The sequence below is a fragment of the Chaetodon auriga genome, chromosome 4 (assembly GCF_051107435.1).
Source record: "Chaetodon auriga isolate fChaAug3 chromosome 4, fChaAug3.hap1, whole genome shotgun sequence".
Lineage (NCBI taxonomy): Eukaryota > Metazoa > Chordata > Actinopteri > Chaetodontiformes > Chaetodontidae > Chaetodon > Chaetodon auriga.
The window spans coordinates 1,763,800-1,790,201 of record NC_135077.1 but is presented as its reverse complement, the minus strand read 5'-3'; the positions used below and the strand labels follow the sequence as shown (position 1 = coordinate 1,790,201).

At 46.1% G+C, this 26,402-nt stretch overlaps 1 protein-coding gene across 1 annotated transcript in view; it reads right to left on the bottom strand.

Annotated features, from left to right (window-relative positions):
* Window positions 1-708: 708 nt before the first annotated feature.
* The window catches only part of gstcd (glutathione S-transferase, C-terminal domain containing), a 46,896-nt gene continuing 21,202 nt past the window's right edge, over window positions 709-26,402 (bottom strand). Inside the window, exons 6-12 of the mRNA XM_076727423.1 lie at window positions 18,641-18,756; window positions 18,278-18,322; window positions 16,783-16,911; window positions 11,453-11,586; window positions 7,934-7,964; window positions 4,997-5,066; window positions 709-3,217 (exon numbers count right to left, since the gene is read on the bottom strand). Of these exons, the coding sequence (XP_076583538.1) occupies window positions 3,027-3,217; window positions 4,997-5,066; window positions 7,934-7,964; window positions 11,453-11,586; window positions 16,783-16,911; window positions 18,278-18,322; window positions 18,641-18,756 (716 nt within the window). The 3' untranslated portion in view covers window positions 709-3,026. The remainder of the gene's footprint in view (window positions 3,218-4,996; window positions 5,067-7,933; window positions 7,965-11,452; window positions 11,587-16,782; window positions 16,912-18,277; window positions 18,323-18,640; window positions 18,757-26,402) is intronic.

The window sequence follows — 26,402 nt, the reverse complement described above, 5'->3', positions numbered from 1 at the left end:
AGCAAATTATAAAGGAATTACGGTCCAGTAAGATAAAGCAAGCACCAAATTGTGTTTGTGGTGCTAAAATATTGACGGCTATAATCAGTTGTATGCCTCCACCGACCAGTCAAGCCTACAGACTGTGTAAAGCATGGATGCAGTATCCATGACTTCACCCATAGGTTCCCAAATAACCACCGTGAAGCTCAGCGCCACCGTCTGACTCCACCAAACTCCCAGCTAATCCAAAAATGGGTAAAGAGATGGAGCGTGGGTGGAGCTGAGGTGGCCAAATGAAGCCTGTTCCCTGAAACCAGGCTGTAAACATCTTCATCTCTGCCTTTTTAATGTGGGGGTCTATGGGGATTGACTCACTTTTGGAGCCAGCCTCAAGTGGTTGTTCGAGGAACTGCAGTTTTTGGTACTTCAGCGTCGGCTTCATGTTTCAACCCTGGAGTTTGCCGCTTGGTCAAATCACCACTTGAGGTCACAGTGACCTCGACCTTTGACCTTCGATCACCAAATTGTAATCAGTTCATCCTTCAGTCCAAGTGAACCTTTGTGCCAAAGTTGAAGAAATTCCAGCAAGGTGACCGAAAAACACAGCGCCACCGTCCACGGCCGGCGCCAACGCAGAGGCATAAAAACTAAACATCAACATTGTTCATCCACAAATAAGCAATCTGTCAGGGGGATATGAATAAATAAAAATGTTTCTCTGTGTTTTGGGCGAAGTCGTCCTTTAATGAAGCCCGAGGGAGAAGTGAGTCATTATGTTACATTCTGAGGAGACAATGCCTCAGCAGACTAAAGCAGAAAATAAACGCAAAAATAGAACAAAAGCAGGGAAATCCTAAACTGGAGATATATACAGTGACAACAAGTAGGAAGAGAAGAGAGGCATCAGGAAACAGAAAACAGCATTAGAGCAGCAGCCTGAGTCTGCTGCAGGCAACCGAGGACGTGCATAAAAATGTAGTCATTCCCGACTTCTGAACTCATGTTTTAATGCATGTAAATGGTAAATATAAAGGAATGATATTTAAGATAATGGAAAAAGCAGCAGAGGTCTCTTCTATCATTTCATCTGGGCCTGTGCTTCATATCGGTGTCTGTTACAGTGAGACATAAATAAGGTCACTGTCAAAAGGGAGAATTCACGCCAACTGTTGCAGGCAAACGGCCATAAATACTACCAGTGTAATGAAGCGGAAAACACCAAGACAAGCTGAATTTTCATTACAAGTAATAACTCCAGTTCATAAAACAATGGAGGATCCATTATTTCCTGGTGGACGTTTCCTGGTGCAGCAAAATTCTTCAGCTCAGAGACGGAAATGGTGATGAGAGTGTCCACTTAGTTTAATGGAAAAGCTAAATAAACAGGATTATTAGCATGTAAACGCAGACGACTGTCTGATTAAAGGACTATCTACGATGCATTCTGCAGCTTCCTTTGCTCACGTTCAGCTCATCTTGTTGACCTTTACGTTGAGGTCATCCTGCTTGTTTTCCTCTTACTTACGCTCCACAACCAAAAGGCAAATTCTTTGTGTGTTAAAACCTTCGTGACAATCAGTGATTAATGATTCTGTTAATTATAGGATTAAAAAAATGCATTCAGCTCTGTGCGGCGCTGACTCTAAGCCGTATTCACAGGCTCCACGAGGCTGCTCATTCATGAAGAAGCATTTACATAGAAAGAGGCTCGGGCAGCTCACCCATTTCATCTAAACAAAGAGCCGAGCCTCGTCACCCTCCAGCCTCGGCTGCTCGGGTTGAATCGACCTACTTCACACCTCTAATTTCTCCTGTCTGCCTCATGCAAGCTTTAAGCAGAGCCGCCTACTCTCCCGCTCATCTTTTGTGCCTATATGCACTTCTGTGACGCGCACTTGTGCACAAGCATGAACGTCTCCTTCTGACATAATTCCAGCCCTTGGAAGGAGCTGTGTCTGCGGCCATTCACCTCGGGATCGACTGACTCCGCTGACTGAATTCAGATGAGCTCCACGCTGGAAGAGCCCGCACAGCTCCCGTCTATCCCTTCAGCCTGAGCGGGGAAAGCGGCTCGCCGGCTACCTCCCCTGATTTCTCAAGCAGCCGCAACACACTGTCAAAAGTGACAACACAGGATTTTTCAGAGAAACAGATAACCAGCTTCACCTGGGAGAATGGAAGCTTAAGGGGGCCACAGTATGTCTAAAGCACACAGGATTGGATATGTGGAGCGTACTGTGTGATGTTCAGCTGCTCGGCTCTGAACTGCGCGCATCTAATCAAGCACGCTGACCTTTTCACCAGCATCATAAAATATTCATCGCTGCTGAAGGTATTACTGGATGCACACCATATTCACATTCATTCTTCTTGAGGAATAATCATTCTCCCGGTTAGATCCATAACAAATGCTTTATTTTAACCGGTGTGATGTGACTTTGAATCTCATTTCTCTCTCTCAGGCCCTCACGCAGGACAGTTACAGTAGATAACGATAATTCCTCGTCTCATCTTGAAGTTGTTTAGTGTTTCTCCCTCTTCTGTTCACACCTGCACACAGAGGGAGCCCACTGCTGAGCTCCATCACAAAAAGCCGTATACAGACTATCTGCAGAAGCAGCGTGAGGCGGTATGGTGTACTTTATTTGCAATGGGGGTGTGTAATTCCTGCTGCTTCTGTTTACGCTGCCAGCTTGATCACACAGTTTAGGCAAAGACACAAACGCAACGTAGCAGCTGGTGAGAGACTTGAGCTCTTTTACTACGAGTAAGCGCTCGATAATTGAGCTCATTTAAGTCGGAGCGCTCCTCCACCACGTGTGGATCTCTCCTGCCTTTACCTTCAGTCTGACAGAGGCATGAGAGGATGACTTTGGCAAATCCTGCAATAATAAACAAAGATCTGTTTCATCTTCTGAGGACACTTCTTGCAAACGGAATAAAAAGAAACTGTGGAGGAGGATAAAAGTTAGCCACAGAGGCCGGAGCGCTCACAAACCCTGAGCACACCGAGGACGCTCTGCTGTGCAGCGCTGCCTGCAGTCCTAATTATGCACCGGTGCTTCCAGTTGGCCCGCTTCAGCTTCCAGGCCAGTCTTCTGCCTCCGCCTTCCAACCAGCATGTTGTTCTTTGGCGAACAGCTTTCAGGCTCCATAGTCATCACCCGCACCGAGTACCCATGAGTCTCTGCTGCCCACGAGCGGTCCAAGTCCACCAGGCCCATACACTGTTTACCTGGTGAGGTCCAAACAGAAACACAACAACATGTTAGCATCCAGAGACAAAACAACCTGTTTTAAACATTTACTGAAGAACACAAAGACATTTTATTAGACTTCTGAACTTAAAGGAAGGGACAAAATAATAGGAACAGCATTTATTTTACAAGGAAGGACATCCAAAATGAGCTAAATACTGGGTTTCATTAGCCGATATTTCTATAAATGCTGACATTTACATAAGAGAGAGAAACACGTTTGGCAAAGACTCCTCGGCTTGTGTTACTACTGTAAAACAGCACAGTGAGGTTGAGGGTAGCAGAGCAGTAAACTGTTGTAAAATTGAAATGTTGGACAGAAAAGACTGAAAAAACGGAAAATAAATTGACAAAATGAAATAAAATATCTGTCATATACATAAAAATGCAACCTAAGAAATCCTACTGCAAATTCTGTTAGCATATCTGCTAACATGGAGTCAGGTGATGAATACGTGAGCGGAGAAATATTTGCTGTGTTTGTACATGTTGCCATACGTATGACGTCCTTTCACGCTGACGTTGACGCTGATTCTGGACGATGGGGCACGACGGGGGTCACTGGATGGTTTGATAAGGATGAAAATCACGTGATAAGACCTTCACAGTTGCCACATCTTCAGCCAAATGAAAACCCTCTGCGGGTTTTTGGACCAACGTGACAGACAGCGCTCTACACCGCCATCATCCACACACCACATGAGGGAGCGTCTTCTGAGGGATCCATCCCTCCACTGAAGCTGTTCTGTCAGCCATGTTTTTTTGTTTTGTCACCCATCTGAGCACTGCTGCCGCTGCTGACACACCAAAGTGAATTTCAACAGTTCAACTCATCAGTCAGGCTGTAAATAGGGAGTTTTCATTGTGCAGCTGCTGTACTGGTTTGAATATTGCAGGTGTTCCTGTTATTTCGTCCATTCTCTATAAGCTCCCAGCGTTTGTTTGTATCAATAGCAAACAGAAGCCAGTTATTCATCAAAAACTTCACACCGACTGTCACGCTTTTCTCTTAGGATGCATTTTGGAAACAGACTTCAGCTGCACTGTGCAGCTTAGCTGGCGGGAGCAGGTGGCAGACAGAGTAAATGCGAGCTTTGGTCTGTCGTGCTGCCTGCATGGTCACAGTCGCAGTCAGGCAGGCAGACTCTGGAGAGATGAGATCAAACACGGTTAGAAAATGTTAGCGGGAAAGGTTGAGCCCTGTTAACTGATCTGGAGCAGAAACCTCCGTGACAGGTCGTGTCAGGTACATATGAAAGGCCTTCAGACTGACGAGGCATCGGGGAGCCGTCTCAGCTTCAGAGGGAGGCTTTGATAAGCTCGAGAGCTATCAGGGCGAACAGAGTCTTCAACATAATGAAACACTGTACGCTGAAGCTTCGGCTCAGGCCCGGAGGTTTCAGGCTGACAAAACACTTCGGAGTCTGACGACGCTGATCTGGCAGCTGCTCGCTGCAGCTGTTTGTCACATTGATGAAACCCCTGCATTAACTTTCTTCACGCTTATCAAAACTGTAGATGTTTGGAGAGGAGGAGGGCGGAGGTGTGAGGCCACGGTGCAAAGAAGTATGAGAGAACATCAGCATGTACAAAGTTAGCTGTTCAGGTGCGACAAAAAAAAAGAAAACATCGCCTGACGTACTTCTTTGTGACTTTGGTTTCCCTGGTTTCAGCACAAAAGCCAAAGAACAATCAATATCAAGACAGCACTGATTTCCTGAGTCAGACATATGAAAGGTGAAGACGGTCAACAGCACCTATGAGTCGCCTCTCAGGAGGGAGCTGGACGGCGGTTTGGTCGGCGAAGCGGCAGAGGATCATGTGTTCCTGAAAACAAGGACAGACAGTGAGCTCAGGACGCGTTCGGCTTAGCACATCACCAGTCTGTCACATGGCAAAAAGCTCCACAGAGACTCAAACCAAACAGTTTCGGATGTTTTTTGTCACCATTAACTCGCTCACTTTGACTGCTGCCGTCCAGGAACCACGACTGTAGTCGCTGTAAGACAAAGCAATGAGCTTCATTTCTGCAGGTGTCAGCTGGAGCTTTGGGGGCAGAGACACAGGTTCTGCACACTGAGGCCCAACGAACAGCAAATATGAATATACGGTCATGTGGATGTTGAAAGCAGTGACTCAACAGTTATCAGTCACAGTGCCGCACTGTTCATCTTCCATAAAGGATAAATCTGTAACTTTTCCTTTAAGCAAAACACGATTATTATTAAGAACTTTGGTGTCCTGACTTTCATTTTTGCAGTGCTTTGGTTTTTGATCTGCACTGAAAAGCTACTAAATGTTAGCATGCTAACAGGCTAAACAAAGAGGATGAATGTGAAATATTGAGCACAATAACATCAGCATGCTAGCACTGTTAGCATGCTGACATTAGCATTCAGGGAGACGCCCGCACAGCTGTGGAGTAGCAGTGATCGACCACATTGATTTCTTTGCGTAGTTTGTAGATCAGTTGTCAGTTTGTCAGACTGGACGACCGCACGGGACAAAAAACCTGGAACAGCTTCATTTGCACGCTCAGCCTCATATCAACCACATCCTACGATTCTACGATTCTCTGCATAAAATCATCCCTATAAACTCCCCAGAAAGGTCAGATGAACCCTGGCTTTTATTTCCAGCCGAAGGACAAGTTTTTCTTTCCGCTTTTTCCTCGTTAAGGTTCATGGAACAAGTGAATCGGGAGGGCGGCTGGTAATCTCTAACCTGCTTCTGCAGCACTTTAATTGATTCCATTCTTCACTGCGCTGGGTTGAGCTGAATGCAAGGCCACAGAGCAGGTGCTTAAAGTTAGCGCTGAGCACCAATATCTCACACCATTAGCCCTTTATTCCAGCGATACACATTCGTCAAAGCGCTGTCATTCTGCTCAACTGCTGTAGTCCAGGAAGGACGACTGTAGTTCTGCTATAAAACAATGCAGTGCAGCTCTTACTTCTGCACGTGTCAGCTGGAGGCTTGGGAGCAGACACACAGGAAAAAGAGAAATTCTGCACATTGAGCCTCGATGAATAGCAAATATGAAATATGGTGGTTGAAAGCAAAACTATAGGGGGAGGCAGGGGGAGGCAGGGGGAGGCGGGGGGGGGCTCAGAGCTCCAGTTTTACAGTCTTAGATAACGTGTCTGCTGCTTTAAGGAGAACATAGATTTCTTCCACCTGTGGCTACATGTTTAGCTTCTTATTTCAAGATGGAACATGTGGCAGTTTTGATTTCGTTTGCTCACGGGGCTTTTTGGACAGTGTTCGAGAAATCACAGCTTGATAGCACAGAACACTGCGATTGCCCGCTGTCTCGTAAATAATATATAATCTTCTGCGCCTCTCGAGCTACGGCTCTAAAAAATCTGCTGCTGCACAAAAGAAAAGAAGTTAGAGGTGGTCCAGTGTTGTGACATGTCAGCTCTTGAGGTTGCCATGGCCAGGACCTGCAGCAACTACTGCACAGACTCTCCCCAGGGGCACTGACAGGTCCCATACATCATCATGGGACGGGCCCTCGCCGAGTACAGCGCCGTGTCTGTGCTCAGCGATAAGGAATTGAGTGGAGGGTGTGAGTCTCTTTCCTGCGACTGCCTGGGGAGTCTCTGTTCCCGAGACGTGAGAGCCCACAGATCTGATTCCTTTCCCATAAAAGAAATAATATCTACAGTGAGAACAACAGGGAGTAAACACAGAAACAAGCTGAAGAAATCTTACGTATGCAAAGCAAAATAAAGTTACGTTAATTCCTTTTAAATGCTGTTTAATGTCTCTGTGAAGCCAAAGTTTGGCTCGTTATAGTGAAGTGCAGATTAAGCACTAAGTGGACGTTCATGCATCACCACTGACTCACAAAACGAAAGTTAGCATTCAGCGGGAACAGGAAACGAGCTAATGTGGAATATGATTGAATTATGTATCATATTTGATACATGGATGATAAAATGCTGTTTGATAATGATGTAAACTGAGTATTTTAGATGACATTTCAGAAAAATGACAAACACACCTGAAATTACAAAACAATGTCAGAACTTGTTGCTAAAGAAGCTAAAATCATCAGCTGGATCAGATATTTCTCACAGCACTGCTGGATGAATGTACTGTTTGGCAGCCTGAACTGTCATTTTTGGAGATTATGAGACAATGTGATGCTTCGGGAACTTCCTGCCAGCACATCGTAGTCGCACCACAGCTGTTAACACGTTTCTTATTTACTTACGTCTGTAGAAGTTAAGACATTTTTTAAGTTTTTCTGGTTCCACAGTTTAACAAACTGGTTTTAGCTGTCACTCCGTCCAGACGTGTCTCTGCTGCTCAATTTGTTTCTCACTGGTCTGATTTGCTCCTGGTTGCTGTGTTTGCTGGGTGTTGACAGGTGTGTCATGAGAAGGTGCTTTAACTCTCGGGGTCACTGCCTTTCTCTGGGTCCAGGCATGTGAAACGATAACTGTTCAGCTACATGCTGCTGAGTCCATCGTGCTTCTGTCGCTGCAGCAGCATCTCAGTGCGAGGCAGTTAGCGAGGAGAAAAACTTCCCTCATCACAAAATACTCTAACGAACATGACGTGTTAAGATAAGCCATGACCCACTGAGGGCATCTTTCAGAGTGCATGAAGTGAAAAATTCAGAATTTTGTACAATAAATAATAATAAAACGAATGAAGGGATTTAACCCCATTTAAAAACATACCTTAGAAGTCAGAGTCTCCTGGAACCTTTTGCTGTAAAACAGAAAACAGAAGATATTCTGACGTTAAAGTGCAGTGATTAAGATGTGTTTAATACTTCTGTACTTCGTGTGTTCAGTAGTTCATCTCACAAACAAACCACTCTCTCTCATGAAAACGAGGCTTCTGCTCGCTGCGGTTAAACCGAATCAGATCATCGCTGAAGCTAATTAAAAGCCAACATGAAGAAGGTCGAGGGCTCGGAGCCACTCGGGTCACACGGAGAGAGGTTTAACGGTTTGAGCCTTCATGAAACGACCAGTTTAGTTTCACGGCTCATAAAAAGCCGTGAACCGCCTGGAATGTCAACACCTGCAGAATCTCTACCTGGAACATGACCTGAGGGGAAAACACTAAAAGCAGCCAGACAAAGATTGACACAGTCAGGTGCGTCGGCCCCTCGCACACACTGCACGACCGCCCCCAGAAACATGGCCTCTTGGTGTCCGCTGCAGCTGCAAAGTCTTTTTTTTTTAAATATTTTATGAGGAGTCAGGAGGGGCAAAGTGTCAAGTTAGCGAAAATGAGGAGAGAAGAAGTACGAGGAAACTCCTAAATATTTATACTGTACACTGACACTTCTCCCCGAGGCACAGTTTTAGGGTCAGTTACGCCATGGCCACGCTGACAGTCCTTATTTGTTACAGAGGACCCTTAAAATCACATATCAGCACGTCTGGAGCAGAGAACAGAGAACAGAGAGCCGCTGCTCCACATCCGTGCATGTTAAATACTAACACACCAACAAAATCCACACCTCATGCCGCACGGCTGCTCGTGGTGAAATGAGCCTGAACATTATTTAAGCTGACAGCAGCGCTGAGCTCTTCAGGCATGTGTCGATTCTGAGAGGCAACCACGTCGCTGCCGGCGTGCCGCTGCCTTATGGCACTTAAGATAAGATAAGATGGAACTTTATTGATCTTACTCCTGGGAAATGATGCTGTTACAGAAGGCAGTAATAGTAAGAATAAAGGAGACATAGAAAAAGAACAAATGGACAATAAAAAGGAATAAAAATCTATTATATGTATAGATATATACGTACATCACACACAGAAATGTGCAGAATAAAGCTGCCTTTAGAGGCACGGCTCAGCTTCTCCATGGAAAATCTTTGAATTGCACATAGTGCAGTGTTTTGTACAAGTGCGCAGTAGAAATAATATATAAGCACAGTAAAAAAACTGTAATACTGCACAGGATATTTGCATGCTTATTAGCAAAATAAGGCAGCAGTGCAGAAACAGTACGTTTGTGTAACAGCTAAACGATGTTAAACAGTCTGACGGCTGCTGGAATAACAGCTGCAGCAGCGCTCCTTCTTCCACAGCGGACGCAGGGGTCTTCATCGACTTCTACTTCTAAACAGTACACACTCATGTTCCACTGTCAAAGACCCCGTCCCCCCATATATTCCCATTTTCACTGACACTGCTCATTAAGACGTGCCGATGCTGTGAGCGGCTGCTGTTGTCAGAATGCCTGGAAACTACATCCTCTGATTGTACAATACTGTTAAAGCAGCAGCACCTTAATTAAGATGGAGACGGTGAAAGGAAAGCTTCCCTCGCCGCGTTGGAACAGAGCATGTATGAACTCTAAGGAACATGTCGTCTTGAAGCCAGCCAGGCGTCTTTTGATGTGCATGTAGCTGCACGCCACTCTACTTTTAGTGCCATGTGCCATTTCTAAGTGGCGTGCTGCTGCTGCTCGACAACACGCCGCACATTCAAAGAGGACCGTCGCTCTTCCTCGCTGGCACACTGCTGCTGATTGCGGTGTGTGTGCTGTGTGCTTTATGTAGCTCCACCAGCAGCAGCTTTACCCAACAGATTTCTTAGTAATGAGCGACAGAGGCGAGTGTTGAACGACTGAGCAAACACACAAACAACGCAGGACGACGGGCAGTCTGTGACTCCTCCTGCAACCCCTGAAATCCTGCAACGGCGCAAATTATTACACGTTTCTGCACCTAAGCTGAAAAAAAAAAACAAACACTAACTGTGGATGAAAGGCTGGATGGAGAGATGGAGAAAAGAGGGAATGTGCAGAGAGAGCTGCAGGTAAACTTCAGGTGAGCTGTGATTGCGTTTTTGGTCAGTTTATTAAAAGAATTTCTCCTGATCGGTGATCGGAGCCGGTCTCACTGCTGAGATCCTGACTGGAACTGTCCCAGCAGTCAAAGGGCCAACTGCTGCTGATCACGCTCTCAGCTGCTCCAACAGCAATCCTACACAGCAGCATTTTGTTTTGAAGCCTTAAGTATCCCAAAGTGCTTTCAGAGGCGTACTACCTCGTTATGATTCTTAAGGCATTACAGTGCCATTAGTCAACAGAGTGCTGCTATAGCAACAGGGTCAACACCGTCGAAGTAGAGCCTCTCGCTTCTTCTTCCCTGCTGTTGTTTGCTTCTTCCATCTCTATTTAGACAGCCTCACATTTTAGCTCGTATCTTAGCTCAGCTGAGCTGTTAATTCTCTCGAAGGCCACGTTTGGTGAAGTAAATCCAACAAGTGCAGCGTCTCATCTTCTGCACCTCCGGCTGGATTTTCAGCCTGCACGCAGAGACGCCTCCTCTCTGCTGCTGAGAGCGCCGGGCTAAGGCTGGAAAGGTGAGGGGCGGACCGCGTCGTGAAGGCGATGTGACACTGCTGCCTCGTGCTGCCAGCGGTGATGATGGGAGGCATGAAGTGAACAAAAAAGCAGCGACAAGAGATGCAGACTGTGTGTCCGTGAGGGAGAGGGACTGAGTGTGAAAGTGGTGGAGCCGCCAAAGAGAAACTGAAGAAGAACCAAAAGAGAAGCAGCGATGCTAACGGGGCTAACAAGAAAACAAGGTCAGAGGCAACATATAAGGAGCCTGCCAACGAAAACCAAGTCTTTGACCATCTGAATGTGTCCACAGGGTGCTTTTTATTATCTACAAGACACATCATGAGTCAAATGTGCGGCCTGCACCTTCCTACGGTCTTCCTACCTTTGATCAGCAGTGGACCAATGACAGTCTCACAAACACAGACAGTAAGAGTTCTGTACATAACGAAGGAACCAAACCCGTCAATGGAGCGAGGCGTGTCAGAGGAGAAGCAGGTGAAGCTACAGATCTGTGCTTTGAAAGCTGAGTTTCAGTATTTTCAGAGTGACGGCAGAGATTTCCATTCACTCTGGGGACACAGCGAGGACGAGCCAGCGTGTTGGACAGTTTGTTTTTCTCCTGCTCCGTCCAAACAAATCTGCACAGTGAAATATAATGTTAGCCAGCGTCAGCCGGCCAAGCTTCATTTCATTTGGCTGAATTAGATGACGGCTACATTCATCAGGATCATTCTGACAAGTTTGAAACGTGCGGCTGAATCCTTCCTAAGTTACCACTCGTCACTGTTCATCAAACTTCTAAATATGTCATTTTGATGAGCAGAGGTGAGTTTTCAGGGTTTAATCCGAGCCAGGTGAGGAACCCCCTGAGATCAGGTACAAACCTCTGGGGGAAGCTGAACTTGATTGCGTTCTGGATGAAGCCGTAGCAGCAAGGACTGATGACGAAGGCGGCCCCCGCCTGGATGCAGTGCTCCATCACCATGTCTGTCGCGACGCCACACGCGTGGAGGGCGACCTGAAGCGAAACACAGAAAACTAATATCAGACTGTTTCTTTCAACAAGTTTTCTGGAAAACCTTCTTTGTCGAGCAGCAGGACCGAACTGAGAGCACTTGTAAGCATGCACTCGATTCCATTGATTACTTCATAATGGCTGCTGCTATTAAATACATCTACGCTCCCAAAGGTGCAGACTGGAAGAGTTAGAGCAAACAAAGAGTATTAGCGATTTAAGAGCCAGGGCACGAATGCATCAGGACTTCCATTGAGTGGATAAACTGTGCGTGGTGATGAACACCCAGCTATGCATTAGCAATGCTGTGGTTGTATATTGAATCACAGAGAGGGACTAAAAGACCCTTTGCTATAGCCTGTCTGTATTCAGGCGGCTCACCCAGTCCATCTGCAAAAACACATTACGATTCTTCAAAGGCAGTGACTTTAATATCCAAAGAACAGCAGTGAAACAGATGATTTCCTCTCAAGCGTACATTAGCTAAATAGATTCACTGCTAATGGTCCAAATAAAACTGATTATCAACAGTCTGATGTGACAATAGCTGCTCGAGCTCCCTGAAATGAACCCTGTCCACCTCAAAACTTCTTTTCTTGTCTTCCAAGAGGTTGTCCCCCGGCGCCCGTGAGTCTGAGTCTGCTGCATGTTGTCCTGGCAGCGCCGCCACAGAGCGGTGGTCAGGGTGAGGCTGCGCCGCGATTGGCTGCAGCTCCAAAGATTAGGGAAGAAACAGACACTCTAAACGCGGCCAAACACACTCATAAAGTCACTGAAATGTTGGGGGGGGTACATTTCTCAGAGGTGCATGAGCTCTCCCTGGACGCTGCAGGGCTGCAGGTCCAACTGCACCAGAACCAGAAGTGTTTCCTGGAAATCTGCAGTTGTTGAGTGTAATTCGATGCTGTCGTACTGTTTGGAAATGGGTTTTCTCAGCTGCATGAAGAGCTCCACCTGGAACTTCAATGTTTGTTCTGCAGCAATTTATTCCACATTTATTCCACTTGCTTTGTGGAACAAAGACGAAGTTAAACAAGGAGACTCTGCACGGTGAACGAACAAGCAGGAAGAGAAAAATGGAGAATTAACATCAATTACCTGCATGGCCTTGCATCTATTTGACACCTCATTTTCTATCCTTCATTTATTCATGGCAACGGGGAAAAAACAGCTTATTCTTCCAACAGCACGTCTCAGACTGCTGATTAGGAGGAGGAGTGCCTATCAAAGATTGCACCATGTTACATCCTCCACATCTAAAGCAAAAATAATTAACAAAGTAACGCCATCACTCTTGCTCAGCTACTTAATGTTGTACATTAGTCATGCTGTGGTAAATCCTAATTACATTTTATAACCTTTAGCCTTGATTTTCCACAAAGCCAAAAGAAATGCACGCAAATAAAATAAAACACATTCTGATATGATTTGATAACTAATTATGCATCTCCAATTCCTGATTTAGGACGCCTCCTCGCTTCAGAAACGACTTTGTCTGTCTGTTTAAGCGACATTGATAAAGCTGCATCCCGGCCCGATATGTTATGTGAAATACTAATTAAAAATAAATGATGGAATGGGAAAATATATGCAAGGCTGATTTTAAAATCCATCTCATAGACTTACAGTTTTTCATACGTGCACAAACATCTCACTGGAAGAACAAATCATAAATCAATACACAACAACCAAAGGACCAGGGGCCGTTTATAAAGCTGTGTTCTTCATTAATCTGTCCTTCGGGGAGAGAAAAAGCTCTTTCTATCTGCATCTTTTCTCAATAATCACATCACAGAAATCATGAGGCGTCATTATTCACTCTTATTCAAGTAATTACATCCCTCTCCTGTCCCATCTGGGCCTGAGTCGGAACAAGTTCCTGCAATACAGCTAACTAATACTCTACTCCATCAACATCAACCGAGCGCTGTGAGCGCCGCAGAGAGACAGCAAAGCTTCTGAAAACGGTTGCTCCACACTTTCTAAAAGCTTTCTTCGCTGTGTCGAAATGTTAAACGCTTAGCTGTGCTCGTTGCACTGGTTTCATTATGAGATCATGATTGAAATCACCAAGCAGTTCGAAAGAAACTGGAAAAAATCACCAGTAAGAGTTGCATATCCTGTCGTGAGTCTACGGCCGGTCGTGCTTATTTGTGTGATTACACAGAATCAAAGGGTCGTCTTCCTCTCGAAGGGTGAGCTGCTGCGTTTCTCTGGAGAGAAACAGACTTAGAAAAAAAACCTTTAACTCACATCAGCATTGGAATTACAGCTGATAGAGCCTCACTGCAGCTGATCAATACCCCTTTTTACATAAGGCTTAAAGCAGTAACGGCAGCCACGTTTTTTCTTCACACAAACAAAAAGACTGAAGGAATCAATTGCAAACAATCCGAGCCGTGAGCACAACCCATCAAGGACCTCCATCCAATAAATTCCAAATCAACTTCAAGCTCCACAACTCCTGCTGCCTCGGAGGTGCGCCGGCTCGATGTGGTCTGACAGGAGGAGGAATAAGAACCAAACACTCTGCATGCAGGGGCTGCTTCTGATACTGGTCTAACACCCGGGACACGCCACCGCAGACAGGAAGAGCCGGCGCTGACTAAGAATAGGGACACCTCAACTTAATTAGCCTGATTAAATGAATGTGACTAAAAATGGGAGCATGTATTATAGATAGCAGCATTAAAGTCAGTGTGACGGCTGGCTCCTGCAGGTGGACGTACGTGTCATGCAGAAAGAAGCTCAGCCGAAGCTACAGCTGAGGCTGCACGAATGCTGAGCAGAACAAGGACAGACTGAGGCCTGTTTCATACAGAAACCTTAACATTCATGTACCATGTGGAAACAAAATCCACATTCATGCACAGAAACTGTCTGACTGGGCTAAAAAAAAAAACACCCACATATTGCAGAGAAGAATCATCTGTTTGCTGCTTTCCAAGTGGAGCACGTCTCAGCGGAGTGACGATGCTGGAACAACAGCTACTGCTAATTACAGCAGGTATGTGTTCCTGTTCGCCCCAGAGGGCGTCAGAGCGAGGCCACTGGAACAACTGGTCTCTGGAAGTGGGCCGTGACACACAGCAGGAAGACGGATCTCCACAACGTGTCTGAGGGAAGACACAGCTGAGACCAAGCGTGAGCCCACTGTGACGTCACCCTTTGAGTTTGCCATCATGGCCGTCGCCATCTTGGATTAATGGAGTGACCGTATTTGGAAGAGAGGGTGGAACCGGGGAGGATACGCAATGCTACGCCTGAATCCTGATTGGATCTGACGGAGAACCCAGAGACACACCAGGTAACCAACCCCCCCACTTTATCGTCTATTTTATTCTAAATGGGAGCATCATTTACAAAACTAACATCATCACATCACAATCATCACAATCAAGACTTCTTTCTGCACCTCCTGCCGGCCAATAGAAAGAACGCAGGCTTACGACTCTTGAAGCTCCGTCCAGGGTTTACGCCGTCTACGCCTGACGCGTAAATATCAACAACGATCCAGAGCGACGAAGCAACATGTGTGCAAACAGGAATTCAGAGGCTCTAAAGAAGGTAAGAGGAGTTTCTTTTTAAATCCCAAAGAGCTGGTTTTGTGTGATACCAGCCAGATTCAAAGATCACATAAAGAACCACAGTTAAGGACCTATTTGCTCTAAACTGGTTGCAATTATCCATTCAGAAAGTCAACAGCTCTGCAGATAAGGTGGGTGTTCAGACCTGCAGCCGGTGCAGGACTGACTTCAGCTTTATTCGAACCCCATCTAGCATAGAGGTTGAAAGCTAGTAAAATATTTATTCTGTTGTAGCAGGTAGCTGAATTAAAGACATTTAGTACGCAGGATGTGAAGCCTTAACAAACACAAACAGGCAGAATTGCAGCCTTGGCAGAGACGCTGGTATTAAAACACGTGTGAAGAAGTTAAAGTGTGACACCGCCAAGACGCCTGAGCGAAGCTTGAAATGGCTGCCAAGCACTTTCATTACAAACACTTTTCAAAAACGAGTCTTTCCTGTCCAAAGATGACGAGCATGACTGTTAATATTTTGGCAAATTGCCCTTGAGAGCAAACCAAAAGCAAATTTTTAAAGTAAACAAGAACAAACAGGAGTGAGCCAATAATGTTTCTCATTGAAGAAATCCTTCGACCTGGACGTTCCCTGTCCTTCATCTCTGGGTGAAGCTACCTTTTGGCTCTCAGATGATCAGAGGGGACTGTGACACACGCTGCTCGACTGAAGTGCTCGCCGCTAAAAGGCTTCTGATTAAAAGCTCCACTTCAGGAAATGAAAAGCATCTTAGCTGCAATGACAAAAATAATTGCATGTTGGCATTTTCAGTCTGAGGGAAAAAGACGAGGGACTGACATGCGTCTCTGCGTGACATGAGGCTCAGCTCCTCCGGTATACAGACTAAAAATACGCCGTTCAGCCGCCGTGCGGTGGAGCTGTGACTGTGGCAGAGCAGGAAGTCACACATCGTTCGTGCAGCGTCAATCGAAGGTGTCGCCTTCTCGGTTTCGGTGCATCATCGGGACGAGCAGCTCTCAGTCTTAATTATTGTCATTAACAAACAGAAAGCGTAAGGTTGCACCTGACGTCAAGTAAAATAAAAAATAACTCAGAGTCGCACCTGCTGTCATAAACGTCACACCATTCTGACTGCAATGCCTTCAAACATTAGACAGACTCAAACAACGCCGAACAGGATATTTACTGATGATGAGACCTTCAGTGCTTTCAAATAAGCATGAACTCACATTTTCTTTACAATGAGGTCGAATTCAATAAGAAGAGCATTACGGCACGACCAAATGTGACTGCTAATTACACTTTCCCTGTGGCAGAACATTTTTCCTCATTTGTCTGCTGGAAGGCTGCAGTCTGAGAGGGAAAGGCAATTCAGCCGGCTCAGAAAAATCGAATGTGGACATTGAAAATTGGATTGAGACGACAGTTAAACAATGCAAACGACATGAAAACGAAGGACATTAAAACAGCACTGCGATGGCTGCTCTGTCCAACTAAATATCACATTAAATACAGTACAGATGATACTCTGACTGACTGTTATTTAGACAAAAACTTCATTTTCATGTTTTATTTACCATAACCTGCAGAATCTGGATCAAACAAATGGAGACAAACGGGCGTGAAAGCACATTTTCTGTGACTCGCTCTGCTCACCCCAACGTGGAACGGGCCGGTGAAGTAGTCCAGATTGGCCTGAATGAAGCCGATGTTCTTCAGGCCCAGCTCGGCGCCTCGACTCTGCGCCCTGACCAAGGACTCTTCTTTGTTCTCGATGAGGATGACCTTAAATAAAGACAGACACGAGTCACACAGCCGCACGCCACCGCTGCTATCAGACGACCTGCAACGAGCAATAATGAATGTAAACGTCTGACAACATCAAGCCGCGTTGAAAGGGCCGAAAGATCGATCAATACCAGCTCTCAGAGTGAAACACAGACACAGAGTTTAATTAAAACCACAGCAGCGTGAGATTACATGAGGCCTGTTCTGAGGTCCAACGTTAGTAAAAATAACAGCAAAACATGAAGCGACCAGCAAATCACACCAAGTTCTTCAAAACAATGCAGCTGAATCACAATGATTCATCTGAAGATTAATAAGAAAGTCACCAACGCTGTGTTTGATCATCCACACCTTCGAGGTGCGGTTCAAATATCCAGTGTGACCGACGCTCACGGCTTCTGCCGAGGTTTCACACGAAGCTTCAAATGTCTGTCGTCGTGTTATATTTTGACTATTCATCTGGCATCACTGTGTTATTGTGGTTATAAAAACGTAATTTATGCTGCTGTTGGGCTGCTGATACACGTCTCATGAATGCGCCGTTAAACGAGTGTGAGCCTCCCTCCCCGTGAGTGCAGCAGGCGGAGAGCAAACAGGTTTTTGGCTGCAGTGAAAATGTTGTTTTTGAAAAGCTAAACGCCAACAAATATGGATCGAAGCTGAATATTTCATTTGATAAAAACATGCTGTGAATTTGGAATGATTACTTCTATGTTTTTCAGTAAACTTTGGGAGTTATTGGAAACCGGATCACACGAGTCAACCTTCACAGCCACGTGTGGAATCGAATTCTGCACATACGATGTGTGACGACCTCCTGCCTCTAGGGCCTGCTGTTGTGTTCTGTGTTCCCTCCTGTGTTGTCTTGTCTTCCCCTGCAGGTTGTAGGTGGGGCTTGCCACACCTGGGTGGACCTGGCCAGTCCACAGGTGTATGAGAGCTGGCATTACTTCTCACACTCTCTCTGCTCTGCCCTGCTGGGTGACCCACCTGGTGTGGCTGCACCATTGCAGCCTCGATCCCTCGGCGCATTATGTTTTGGTTTAGTTTATTTGTTAATTCAGTTAGTGTTTGATTATGTTGCCCATTACCTAAGTTTACATTGTTTGTAATAAAATCATTTCGTTTTTACTTTAAAAACCGTACGTCTCCTCGTTTTTGTCATGGTTTTGAGCCAGGTCATGACAGATGATACTGATCACATCAGCGTAGCTTAAACTTTATCTGCAGCTGTTTAAACAGAAAGAAGAGACCAAAATCCACAGTCGAGTCTTTAATGACACCACACACACACACACACACACACACACACACACACACACACACACACACACACACACACACACACACACACACACATTACCTGGCAATCTGGGAGTGTGTGAGCCAGAACAATTCCTACGTGACCCTGTGAGAAGAAAGAAAGAGAGGAAATGCAAAACAGAACCATCCATCAGAGAGCATCAGTGCAGGTATGATTAGCGCTGCCCTTTCCAACCACGTGTGGACACTGCAGCCACGCAGAGCCGCCACTGTGTGTGTGTGTGTGTAATCACATTACCGGCCCGTCTTTGTACGGCGGCCGACAGCTGCAGCATTTAAAGAGGGAAATAACACACCGGAGAGCAGCGCTCGCTCTCAGCTGGATGCTAACGGAGCCGCAGTCCATCACGGTCAGGTGCAGAGATAAATATACATGCGTGGACTGATGGACGAGCACACGCACCGTCCCGCTGCAGAAGTCCACGACGGTCTGCCCGGGCCCGGCTAGCTCTGTCACCATCGCCACCAAGTTGTTCAGCTGCTGCCTCTTCCTGACCGCTCGGATATTTGACATCTTCCCTGCAAAAGAGCACAAGAAAGCAACAGGTGTTCACTGGCGATTCATCTAAAAACTGCTAAAAAAGAACAAACCTCTCGAACGAGAATTTCATCATGGATTCATTATGATCCGATGCAGCCGTTCACAAACGTACACAACCCAACGCGGGTCACACGGCGGCTTCAACTGCAGGTTCAAACGCACAAAAGGCTGCGGCGAAATATGAATTCAGAATCGAGTTTGACTTCTGCGCTTCCCTCAGTCGGGGTCGTGTGCATGAACACAAGGCTTTCACCTTGGCCACCTGAAATGCGGCCTTGACGTGCTTTGTGTTGCTCAGTCACGAGAGCTTGAAAATAAAGAAATTGGAAAGAAGTCTGCAAATGAGGCATCGGGTCAAGAGTTCCTCGTGTGCGAAGAGGAAGACGAATTGTTTGTTCTGTGTGTGTTTTCAGCTTCATCTGCAGCTTCTAAATGTAGATATTCTGCTGATTCTTGATGTATTTTTGTAATTTTGGCTCCCAGTTTTGGTGTTGAGCTGAAGTATTTGGGATCCCCTGCTCTAACGTCTTGCTTCCTTGCTGTCAGAGAACAAACAGCTCAAATTTAGATTTACAATCATTGCAGGTAGCGGTTACAGCACACAGATGAAGAGGCCTCCTCTCTCTCATCAGCACGTTGCAGCCAATTGTTAACTGGGGGTGCAAACACTCTCTGAACATCATCAAATGCAGAGCCTCCGAGCCAAAATCAAGTGTCCTCCTAGTCTGCGGCAGAACTTCGTGCCGCTGTGCGAGCAGGATGTACCCCATTAACTCAGAGCACATGTCAGCACGCCGCGTCGGCAGCGAGGCGTTGACGCGGCGTGCCGATGTCATCTCCGGTCCATAAGTCTGGAGCGATGTGTTTCCTTTACCTCTCCGTCACCCCAGCATGTCCACACAACTGGAATACCAGAAAATATTATTCCTACTTTGCTGCTCACACTGCTTCGTGTGTGACGCCGGGGGGGAGGAGAGATGGTGGAAGAGGCCGCTCAGCCCGGCCGAACGAGCGGGACGTCTCACAGCGGCCTTATTCAGGCCCTCGTGCCGCCTGTTACTCAGCAGATCCCAGCTGCAGGGAGAGCTCAATAAAGACAGAGAGGGCTGAATTTAAATACAGAGAAACAGCAGGAAGGTAATTGACAAGACTCTGCTCTTCATCTGGGTGAGTAATTCACACGAGTGCCGGCCCCTCAGTGTATCGGCGGCTCCGGAGAGGCTGCAGTTCACAGGCCTTCTGATGCGTCTGAGCAGACTCAGATTTTAATTGCAAATTGTATTACAGAGCGTGATAGAAGTGAACAGGGCAGAAACGGAGGGAGGGGGGGTCTAAGACGTGCCTTAATGTGGAAAAATGAAATAACAGCTGATTATCCACACAGGAGTCACACTTTGGATGTGATACAGAACATGTTAAACCAGCAACACACACATCGTTAACAAGGACGCTGATGTGGAGAAACTGTTAGTGAAAGCTATCAGACACCAACACGTGGAGCAATAACACAAGTCAGCTGTGTTTGACTCTGCTTTGAGCTCAGTTTTGGTCTCCACCGTCTGTCAGCTGTCTTTTTGCTGAACGTGACGCCATGAGAGCGGTGGGTTGTGGGCCTGAACTGAAAGACGCAATAAAGCTTCATGGGGGGGGGACTCATTACCGAGAGCGACCACGTTCACATAAAAGTAGTCATGTGATCAATGGTTGATGTAAAGATACTGATTACAGTCGTTTCGAACCTGCAGTTTGTGCAGACGACACATTTAAAAACTCTGGTAGAATCATACAGATGTTCATTTAAGTCCCAGACTGCAGGTTCAAAGGTCACTGTGGAGGATTGAGGCCGAATGTTTGAAGATAAGAATCCTGTTTTCATCCACCTTAAAACGAGCTCTTTATATCTGAAGACGGAGCGAGTCCGCCATGTTGACGGCCATGTTTCTACAGTAGCCCAGAGAGGACAAACCAAACAGCGGCTCTAGAGACTCTTCTGCACTCTCCCTGGCTGCTGCAGTGAAGGGTGCATCACTGCTAGATGCCACTAAATCCAACACACTTGACCTTTAAGGGCTGAAGGTTTTGCCCAAAACTCAATTTTTAAAAAGTTATTCGACTGAGTGTTTTGCCAAATATCCTGATTCTCAAACTTTCGCTATAAACTTGTAGCTGTGAGCATTCGAAGCCCGTTCAGTGCTTCAATCCAAGCATGTGAGGCCGCACAAAGGGTCTGAGGTCTTTATGAAAGCGTTTCAGGCACAACCTCGAAGCTGTTAGAGGACAAACAAAGGGCTGAGGGCCGCCACACCAGTCCAAAACAATTCTGAAGTGCAGAAGGTGCTTAAAAAAGTGCATTAATTGATTTTACTTACTTTTTAGCATCTCTACTCAGACAAGATCCTGTTTGGTGAGAGGTCGCCACGCGGCTCGAGGTCAAACCCAGAAGCTGCGTACGAGTGGGCGGCAGCACAAGAGTTAAACACATGCTGGCCGACCTCTCCCTTTGTTTTCAATTTCATTTTTTAATGTGGTTTCAGGGAAGAGAGTAACACTGAGAGAGTTCACGCCCTGGGTTGCTGTAATTGCGTCAAATCAGATGGAAATCAAGTGTGTGGCAAACAGAGGAGACGTCATAAAACGATGTAAAACAGAAAACAGAGGGTACTGCTGGTTTCCATAGAGGCTTAATGACACCAGCAACATGAAGCTGGTCTCATAACGGCTCCTCAATTTGAAATGATTCAACCATAAAGCAAAGTGGATCTTCTGTCATATAATTCACTTAAGAGACATAAAAAGTGTAATTTGTTGTATTTTTGTTTGAAGAGATGTTTCGATAGGACGGACAGGAGGAGAAAAGCCAACGTCTTAATTAAAGATACGTACAAACGGTTCGAGCTTTCATCACTGTGATCATTATCAAAGTGACTGACAGCATCAGTCCCCACAGAGAGCTTCTCTTTCAACCTGCACCTTCATTTCAGGTTTTATTTAGTCCTCTATTTCTACATCACTCAGCTCAAAGCGCCAATAAACGGAGTGGCTGTTAAATATTTAACACTTCATCAACATGTTGATCTCCACCGGCTGTCATTTCTTCATTACACCCTCAGATGGAGGCACATTCAGAGCCACGTCGCACTCTTTTCACTCACTAAATGATGGATCGAATCGATGCTGGGAGCTGGTTTCATTCACCTCTCGCTGTGTTTAGCTCCAGACTACATGTGTCCTTTGACCCTGCTCCTTGCCTAACAGGCAGTGGACCCAGGTAATGAGCCCATGAGGTGACGCTCCTACATTTCCTCTCTGCTAAGAGGGTCAGGCAGATATATCTTGCAAGTTTTATCCGAGCACGAACCAACAGCAGAAAGACAATCACAGCCTGTGTAATCCACAGGGGGAGAGGCCGATCTGCGCCGTGATTTCTTCCCACACATCTTTCCCTCTCGCATCCCAACCAGATCGACTGTCTTCCAGCCACTTTATAAACAGACGCAGCCATCACAAGCATGACAGAAGCTGCCTGCAACTGTCATGTAGCCACACAAATGATCCACGAGCAAGACGAGCTGTTGACAGGTGGACATTAACTCAGCTCCCCTCCTCTGTCACTCCTCACATCAGGCTGCATGTGCAAGACTGAGGATGAGCTCCAACGCTTCAGCAATTAGCCAGGCCTTGTCTTTTTACAGCATTCAGCCACGTTAATATAAAAATGCAAACAAAAATGCATGAATAAGCTCCAAAGGGCCATGTTACAGGAAATCTGAGGCTGTTAAAAACTGGCTTCAGGGACTCTTTCAAGCTGGATCTTGGCATCGTGGAACCGAACCCTGTTTGCATTAGACAAATAATTACAGCGAAACACTCTGGCAAATACAACACAATGTTTGGCCGACCGCCGTCCTGAATAATAAAATTTTATTTTCTTACAACACGTAAAATCAATAACTCCACCAGCGCGAGCAGATTCTTTCGCTTGCGTCCAGTCCAAACTCGCCGTCTGCTCTTCTGCTGCCGACAAACTGGCAAACAAATTTCAACTATTTCCTAAAACCAGGTGTGACTTTCTCGACTGAGCTGCAGCCGCCGGCCTGTTTGTGTTTTCTGAAGATTCCAATTTCTGAACAAAATCCAGAAACAAGGAAAACTGCCTAAGTCAAAAAGCCTAAAACAGACACCTCATACGTTTCTGCAGTAAGCAGCAGAACAAACACGCCAACTTGCATCACAATGACTCTACAGATGTTTACATCTGCCGGCAGCGTGGGGACATTTATTTGCCGGCCTGCCACATTTCAAGTCTTCCTTTGCAGCTAAAAACGTTCCTGCTCACGTTTCCTTGACCTCTCAGTGCACCCTGCCGTGGACATGTTCCATCGGTTGGAACCTGATGGGGCTCGGGTGTTTAACCTCCCTCCACGGGCCGAAAGCAGCCTGTAATGATGTCGGCGGTGGCGTTTATGAACAGGGGCACGGACACGATCCCGCCCAGATATCGGAGAAACGAGTTTTCTGTCTTTCTGCCTCGACATCTCCCAAAGCTCGGTGAGGAGAAAACCTGCTGTGGCTGCATCATCTCGAGAGGCTGAGGACCCATTAACCCGTGTGTCCCTGCTGCTGGAAGGTGCTGCTGCTGGCAGCGAGCCCCGATCTGCCGCTTTTCCCCTGATGCTGCAGAACTGCCCGGGGCCTTATCAAGCAGGTCCATCACACAGATTAGACTGTAAACACAGCGCTGTGCCGCAGGGGGCCTCCGACTGGGCTCTGCAGGATCAGACAGCTGACGTCTCTCAGAGGACATGCTGGTTTAACGAGCAAACAAAAGGAGAGCGGTCTGAGATTCAACTTCAGATTATGTTTTCAAACTGATGACTTCCACACTTTGGATTCAATCTTTTGGATTTTAGGTTTGTTTTGAAAAAGTACTGCAATGCTCATTATTGGCGTGCGGTCAAAACACATTATATATGTATGTGTGTGTGTGTGTGTGTGTGTGTGTGTGTGTGTGTGGCCATGCATTCATTCCGTAGTGGGGACATAAATCTGTTGACACAGTCACATTGTGGGGACTTACCTTCCTTATGGGGACAAAATGCAGGTCCTCATAATGCAAATCATTAAATTTTAGGATGAAGACTGGGGTTAAGGTAAGGGTAAGGGTACTGTTAAGGTTAAGATAAGGGTACGGTTAAGGTTAAGATAAGGGTAAAGGTAAGGGTACGGTTAAGGTTAAGATAAGGTTGGGGTTACACAAGTACTGGTTATGGTTAGTCTCCAGGAAATTAATTTAAGTCTATGCAATGTGTGTGTGTGTGTGTGTGTGTGTGTGTGTGTATAAACACACATTATACAATCCATTCATTTGTTAATGTAAGCCCTGCTCTGTTAAAATACCATATGTGATACTGTGTGTGTGTGTGTGTGTGTGTGTGTGTGTGTGTGTGTGTGTGAGTGTGTGTTAGCAGAGCAGGGCTTGCACTATGTTTGAGGACACCCCTCATGTATTCACAGCAGCACCTGCCGTGTTACGTTCAAAGTGTGTTGTAAAATGGATTATTTGCATTCTTAATATCAGGACACAAAGTTTCCACGTGTGCATCTAAACTCAGTGTCTCAGTGAGCTACAGGAGTTCTCTGCTGGCTCATGTTGGACGTTTTGGTGTGAAGGAGGAAATAATTTCCTCATGGGTGCAAAGTGTCTCCAGATGTGTTAACCACAGAAACGTCCCTGACAGCGTCATCTGTCAGCCATCAAGAAATATGGTGTCACAGGATGTCACGTTAGAAGAAGGAGAGAGGACGGTCTGAACAACACTAACAACACTAAACAGAGTGTGATCGTTTGTTAATCCTTTTTCAATCTGATGCAGCAACACGTTTCACAGACTGAAAGATGTGGAACGCTCCAAAACCACCTGTTTGGAACATTCCACATGTAAACAGGCTGATTGGTCACAGGTGAGAGGATCATGATTGGGTATGAAAGGGGCATCCTGGAAAGACTCAGTCGTTCATAGAGGATGGAGCAAGTTCACCACTTTGTGAACACATGAAGGATGAAGGAGATGAACACATGAAGGATGAAGGAGAGTCCAGACTTTTTGGAATCGGAGTTGACTTCATCAAAAACAGGTGTCATCCTCGATTGTGGAATAATGCTCTGAGTTTTGCATAAAGCACATAAATAGAAAACTGTCAGACTCTTTGTGGAGTTCGCCAAATAAAGGAGACCCTGGTTCATCCTCTGAGGTGGTGATGTGTGTGTTCGTCCAGGAGAAGCCAGCTGTGATGATTTTTTATGAACTCATATTTGTCACTCCTCCCAGGCAGTCTAATGAAAACAAATCAGTAAACACACAGGTCAACGGGTCACGAGTGGGAGAGGACACACACACATGCTGCACCTGAAGTGAGCAGGACTTCCTTGAGGAGGAAACCTTGCTTTCAGTGGAACGACGCAGCGTGTGCACATGTTGGGTCGTGCACAATCCGGCCGAACGCAAACACTCTGGATATGTTTGTTCATATTAGCACGGGAGGCACACTGGATGTGTCAGTGCTGGGTGAAGTGAACTAGAAACAGGAAGGTGTGGTGGATCATTATCTCCTCAGACTCCTGCAGCCACTCTGATCATATCAGGTCTGCACGTCTGCATCCTGCTCAAGCAGTCATGAATGCACCGGTGTGTCAGCTCAGAGGGGATCAGGCTGTCTGTCTTAAGTCCTTCTGAGGAACAATAACACTGTTTTCCTGCCTTGGCAGCTGCTCAGAACAACACAGTGTGTGTCATAAAAACAAGTGCAGGGGAGGTGCAGGCTGACTGAGAGGTTACACACCAAGCCCTTTAAAAGTCTGCCTGTTAACACCTGCAGCTGCACAGATTTTAAAACTGCTGCATGAAGTACTGAACTCATCCACGGTGCAGGTATGTGAACGAACGCACCGCTGAAAGGCCGGCTAATGCAGCCATGGCTCCTGTTCAACTGCCTGTTGTGAGAGAGCATGCTGCGTTTCCTTTGTGTGGCTGGATGAGTGCAAGCTGCCGCTCCCCTAAGTGCCGTGAAGTGCACACTCGGGTTCTGCAGGAGTAAACTGACCAACCAAAAGAAAGAGCACACCTTCCCACCTAATAAACAAGCTGCCTGGAGCTCAGTAACAAAGCTAAAATGGATTACTAAGACAAGGATAGCTGCAGGCTTAACAACACGGCACATATTATGGCACTGGCTTAAAAGAACGGGGGAAACATCCTTACATTTAAAACAAAAAGGCGTCTGCAGTGCATGACACAATCACAAATATCTACCTCATTAAGGCTTCTGATGGCTGTAATCAGGGAACTCTTTAAATCCTTTGGGGTCACAGATTATGAGGCGTCACATTACAATAAATTGAAATATTCTGTGTTTTGAACATTTGAAACATTTGTCACACAGCTCATTAAAACTCCAATTACACACAGCTAATTACACACACAAGCTGAACGTGGATGAAATCTGCTGTGCGAATGTCTTCAAAGCAACACGCAGTGAGAGGACGTCAGGAAACAAACTAAAAGTTTAAGGTCGTCCGTCGTTTCATTGTCACTCATTGGTGTGTGTGTACAATGATCTCCTCAGT